This window comes from Acromyrmex echinatior, chromosome 13 (assembly GCF_024713525.1).
Source record: "Acromyrmex echinatior isolate Ae372 chromosome 13, ASM2471352v2, whole genome shotgun sequence".
NCBI lineage: Eukaryota > Metazoa > Arthropoda > Insecta > Hymenoptera > Formicidae > Acromyrmex > Acromyrmex echinatior.
The window spans coordinates 2,169,840-2,176,487 of record NC_141864.1 but is presented as its reverse complement, the minus strand read 5'-3'; the positions used below and the strand labels follow the sequence as shown (position 1 = coordinate 2,176,487).

Below are 6,648 nucleotides of genomic sequence, written 5' to 3'. Positions count from 1 at the left end.
GATCCTTATCAATGCTAATTGCGTAAATCGAATTATAATTAAAGATGCTAATGACAATTGGAATTAGCTAGCTGGAGGTAATGATGTATCAATGATGTCATTGCATTTTCTGATGCAGCAATACTGCAGTACAATACTTTATATCGTTCCGTATCGTAGATTAGACCATTAATTTATTTTCTAATAAAGATTATTTTGGAGATAAGTTTTTTATTTTAGATAAGGAAAAAATATTAAATATTAAATCTAAATCTACAGAATGATATGGAACTATTGGATAAAACATATGGCAGCTTAATCATGTTTAGGTGATGTTTTGCTCCTCAATGTTTCTTCAACATATTAATAGCTTAAAAATTTGCTGAAAAACTTCAACATTTATGTAAGTTATTACAAATTTTATTTCTATTGTAACTGAAAATAATGATTTGATAAATTGCTACATAGTGTACCAGGAAGCGCAGTGATATTGTTGATTATTACACCCAGATGATTAATTCTAGTTGTCATTAGCATCTTTAATTATAATTCAATTTACACAATTAGCATTGATAAGGATCCGAAATTGGATCGAAACCTTTGCAATTGTAACAAATTGTGATTTATAAATAAATCAAATTTTACAATAATAACATCCTATGTTGGCTCTAATTGGTATTAATGTATTGCGTTGATTTATTTCAATTGAACCGTAATACTCATTTTAATTAATTACAAATTAAGATATTTACATACAGTTGTATGTAGATACATACAAACACAACCTCCCCCCCCCCCCCAACACACACACATATACACACACACACACACGCACACATTATATTAGGGAAAACCGGGGCATTATGAATTACTTGGTATCATAAATTGATAATTGTTTAGTATAATACAAAGTATTTAGATTAATATAATTGGTATTATACGATTGTTACTTTGTTGCCTATTCTTCGTATCTGAATGGCAATGATTAAACTCCGTTGTTTCAGAACGCTCTATTAAGGATTTTTGTGATGCAAAAATAATTGTAAAATTGTATTTAAAAAACTTTAATATTGTTTTTATGATAAAAGATATATGGTCAGGTATTAAAAGGTCAGGTATAAGTTTCTATGCATCTTTTCTCATCTTACTATACTACAAATATCATCTATCACGACTATTACTCATTTTTTTTGGATGTATAATATATTTTGTCATATTTTCCATATTAAGAACAGTATTCACAGTCCGTCCTTATTTTAAGACTTTCTTAAGTAATGTCTTAAGGGGTAATATCTAGTGAAAATTTTCAAAAAATCGAAAAAATTTTTTGATTTTTTTGTCTGAAATGATGTTTTAGAAGTTTGAAAATAAAATGCAATTGGTTTTATACATAAAAAATTTTTTAAAGTGGTTTTGCAGCGATTTTTTTAAAAAAATCTCGGTATGCCATCTAAACGCATCGAAGGAGCGCATAATAGTTTAAGGTTTCTGCGTTTTATAGGATAATATCAATCACCGATGAATGGTGAGTTTAATATGTCATTTTAGATAGTGTTACTAGTTTTCGATTTGAAACATAACTGTCAGTATAACAAGTATATTGAAACGACACTCTCGATCTTATACAATATATGTTCTGTGCTTTCGAATAGCTGTTGTTGCTGTCCAGTTTTTCTAATAATTATCATCATGAGTAATAAAGTGTAAAAATTCAAAGAAAGTTATAACTAAGAAGAGAACTTGTACGAAAGTAAAATCTCAAATAGGTGAATCGAAAGAGAATTTGAAAGCGTCAGTACATCGGCAAAGAGATTGAAGCTGTCTAAAATCGATTATGACATTGAAATTAATGAATCATTTGGCTATCGGTTGATAAATTTTGTTTCAGTTTTTTCTGCTTTTTCTGATATTCTTGTAAACATTGCGGGAAAAATGACATTTACAGAAGCGAGTAAGCGTTGTTTAGACTTCAAATTGTAATTATTTGTGAAAGTTGTGAAAAAGTTTACATAAATAGTTTCATAAGTAGTTTCTCCCTTAATTAATAATAATGCATACGAGATTAACTGCTGAATAATATATTTGCAATGCGATTATTGGGAATTGGTTTAAATGGTATTGTTAAGTTTTGTGCGTTTATGGATCTGCTACGGACAATTTTTCAATCATCTTATGACTGTATCATTAATAACATTTTTTGTCGCAACGGAAGCTTAGTTCGAAATGTATTAAGAAAGCAGCTGAAGAGGAGAAGAAACTATCTACAGTAAAAGGACATAATGAAATTATTGTATCTGGAATTGTATGGCGATGTGAAGAAAGCGAGGATTTTCGTCGCTCTATGGATTAGTCACGCTCATCGAGTGGTACTAACAAAATTGTTGATGTTTGTGTTAAATCGAAATACTCGAAGGCCTGCGATTTTTGGATAAAGAAAAAAGACTGCAGAATATGAAGAATGGACTAACTCACATTCGGAGCATTGCCAAGCGAATCATACCGAGTCAGCTGCAAAGATGGAAGTGGATGCAGTTATCGAGATGTTTTCACATTCCGAAGATCTTCATAATGTTAAATATGTTAATTACATTGGCGATGGAGACAGCAAAACATTCAAAGGAATTTTAGATGCTAAATCTTATTTTTTGCAGATGTCACAGTTTGTAAAAAAGAATGCATCGACCATGTGCAGAAACGTATTAATCGACGAGCCACCATATATTATGGCTTGGCCATTCGTCGAAATTCGGATTCCATCAAAAAAATGCGGAACGACATTTGGACAACTCTATATCACAAAGTTTCGACGAATGAAATGCTGCAACATGATAAGTGCCCGAGCGGTGCGGATTCGTGATGCTCGTGGCAGAAAGTGAAGACTTCAGATAATTTACATGATTACCAGCATAAAACGCTTCTTTCAGAGAAAATTTTCGATGCTGTGAAGCCAGTGTATGAGGATTTGAGCAGAGATGAATTACTCAATCGTTGCTTAAGTGGCTTTACGCAAAATAGCAACGAAAGCTTCAATTCGATTGTGTGGTCGTTCCAAAAACGTCTTCAAGTGGCAAAAAAATAGTCGACATTGCTGCAAATATCGCAACTTGCATTTTCAATGATGGATTGTCAAGTATAATAGAAATTATGCAAGTGTGTGTGTGTGTGTGTGTGTTACAACTGACTATAGGTCACGATTGCTATAACTTCTGCGTCGAAGCTGACGCGTACCGCGTCAAGTTCGCCGAGCGCTCGTTTACGGATGCCACTAAGAACGCTTGTAGAGTCTCCACATCCTTTACAGGAAGAAGAAGCAAATATTAATGTGGAAGGACAGTTATATGGTGTAGATATCGCAGACTAAAGGTAAATTAAAATTTTCTATAATTAAATATGAAATAATATTACTCAAAACTTTAAACACGTTTTTCTCAAAACCACGTTTTTCTAATTAGCTGGCAGCATAACTTTAACAAATTTTATCCAATCTACTTGAAATTTTTATAGAAGTTGCTAAACTAAATTCTCTAGAGAAGTACACATAATTTTTACGATCGGTTAAAAACTTGTTTTGTTATAAATACTCTTTTACTGACTTTTTTGGATAAAAATGAAACTTTGTATTCACATATTCATCATTTCTACAAAAATCAATATTTTAACATATACGTGTTCTCTAGCAAATTTAATGTAGATTATAAAAAAATTTTGTTTTTTGTCCTTAGTGTACGGCACTTCTGCTAGTACCGGAGGTCTATGAGAAAAACGCGATCTCACTTGCAGAGCTCCAGCGTCGCCATCTTGACACAAAAAAATTAAATAAAAATTGTTTTATGTACTTAGATATATATTAAAAGCCTTCATGTTTTCAGGCATTCACCTAGATATTGTCCCTTCAGATGTTACATCAATCTGATTGGTTCATTGCATCTTAAGATTGTACTTAAGACAGTTATAAATATAAGATTCGACTATGAATATCCAACTATGATCCGGCTCTAAAAATGTTTGGAGCACCATCGGTCATACTAAGTATACATGAGAAAACAAACTAATTTATACCTACGCTAGAATGGCAGTTTATAAGCCTAAACATTATTTAATTTTATTTTACCTTCATAAGTTTTTTCTCTTCATTGATTAATATAGGTTTATTTATGAATTTTTTATTCTATTAATTAATAATTATAGTTAATAATTGTAATTATGTTTTATCATATTAATGACTATGCTGAGGCTGTGTAAGTTAATTAAAATTTCTTTTCAACTTTTATCACTGTTATTTCTTAAACTTATAAGCTTAAACTTTTAATGTGTAATCCATAGTGCCTCAGGTATGAGGCATCTTGGGTGATTCTTGAAAAAATACATTTTTATTTTTTCCTTAAAAATCAATTAATATTTATCAAATCAATACATAAAATATTTTTATTTATATTTTTAAATATACGTAATTCTTTAATACACAATTTTCTATATAAAAAAATGAGATAAAAAGATTTTATAAGTACGAAACTTTTGTGGGGCCCGGTCTTTCCTATTATGTATAAGAAAAAAACAATAATCGAAAATAAAATAAAATTTTTATTAAATGTTATGTTTCTCTATTTATTTCAATAGATTTTATACCTTAGTCGAGTCTTCCAGCATTTTGGTATGCTCCGCAATGAAGCGTACGCAGATGCAGGATCTGTGCACCTCCGGTGGACAACGGGAGTGTGAGAAGACGGGTGGGCTGCGCAGCGCGGGACTCTTGACTTCCTCTATGCCTGCGTCTCCGGAGACCGAGAGATCTTCGCACTCAGTGTGTAACGGTGGTAACGGAGGGCCATGAATCAAGCAGCTGCCTCCAAATCTTGCACCGTCTGTAAGGCTGAAACAATCGGAGACATTGTTAGTTGTGTTCCTTGCTCGTTACTTCTAGTATCGTGAGCAACATTTTTGTCACTGTTATTATAAAAAAGAGAGTATTTTAGTGCCATTTTATTCAAGCTTAAATTTATAATTATAAAGTATAAGTAATAATATGAAAAAAATAAATCAATACAAATAAAAAAGAAGGGCTACGAGCTAAACAATAACATTTAATGTTCAAATAACAAACATATGTTTGGATAATGATCGTGTCATTTTCAATGTACAAATAAAAGTAAACTTAATTTTGAATAAGCGACCATTTAACGGCATGTAATCACAAAAGAAATAGGAATTAACATATTAGGTGTTGGAATTAATTCGTAGCGTTTTTTAATGAAAGAATGTTATTTATTTCACATGAGCATTAAAAAATACATTAATGAAAGTACTTCCCATCACTTGTAAAACGCTACGAATTAATTCCAACACCTAATAATTTATTATCTTTTAGACAATGCCTCTTATAAATATCTGTCGCCACAGTTGATATGCAATTGAGTCATATTTTATAGTCATTTGGTGAAGTTGCAGACAATAATCAAGAGATCTGTTAATGGAACACAATGTAACTTAATAAAATTCAGTATACAGTCATAAAAAAGTCGTAATTAAAACAGTTACTGATATATAATAGCAAAGTATGTTCTTTTGAAATGGTCCGAATCGATTTACAAAAAATACACAATTTAAAATAATATAATTGAAAATATAAAATCACAGAAAAAACTAAATTATGCACACACACACACACACACACACACACACACACGCACGCACGCACGCACACACACACACACACACACACACACATATGCATAGTTTAGTTTATATATATATATATATATATATATATATATATGATAAGAAAGTCGCAATTAAATTATAACCAATGCTAATATAGAAAAGATAATAACAATGTATATCAATATAAGACGGTCTCAATCAAATTACCAAATACACAAATTAAGATGAAATAAAAATTAAAATAAAAAATGTTAAAAATGAATGTGGTTATAATTTCAAAAATATATGAAAAAAAAGAGCACAAAGAACCACAGCACAAGATGTAGTTAGTGATATTTAATTATTCTTGCATTACAAATTACAATAAAAACATTAAACGTTTCGGCCACAATCTGGCCATCTTCAGTAAAATTAATAATATTCTTAAGATGCAGAGTTACATCAAGTTGGAATCAAATTCAACCCTTGTGTGTTATAATTGTAAAGATCATGTTTGCATCAAAGCGACGCTGCTTCATATAATAATGTTAGAACGTCAGAAGTCATGTAGTAAAAAGTGTAGAACGAGAATTTCCAGATTCTAATTTACAATAATTTATTTAATTATTAATATCTTTTAAAACGGAGTATAAAATAAAGAAAACATTACCTGTTTTACAGCAAAATAATCGATGAATTACAAATATACTCATTTCACAGATAGAAATTTGTCGTGATACTATGTGTTGTTATTGATTGTATCACATATTTTTCGGCTATTTTTATGCTTATTTATATAAAAATGAAGTTTAATGTTTTTATTGTAATTCGTAATGCAAGAATAATTAAATATCACTAACTACATCTTGTGCTGTGATTCTTTATGCTCTTTCTTTTCATATATTATTAAAATAAAAATTAAATTATACTTTAAGTCATACTGTTCGCTCCAATGGTGTCAATTAATATAGTCAGTTTTATATCATCAAACAACACATGTACAAATAGACAAAATGCGAAAGAATTCTAAGA

General features: G+C 30.3%; 1 protein-coding gene and 1 pseudogene across 10 annotated transcripts in view; one reads left to right on the top strand and one right to left on the bottom strand.

Moving 5' to 3' along the window:
• nAChRalpha4 (nicotinic acetylcholine receptor alpha4) overlaps positions 1 to 6,648 on the bottom strand; it is a 355,672-nt gene that overhangs the window by 8,062 nt on the left and 340,962 nt on the right. For all 10 annotated transcript variants that reach the window (XM_087412309.1, XM_087412306.1, XM_087412305.1 and 7 more), the window contains one exon: positions 4,606 to 4,849. In XM_087412309.1, the coding sequence (XP_087268435.1) occupies positions 4,606 to 4,849 (244 nt within the window). The remainder of the gene's footprint in view (positions 1 to 4,605; positions 4,850 to 6,648) is intronic.
• Positions 1,912 to 4,597, top strand: LOC147907495 (uncharacterized; annotated as a pseudogene).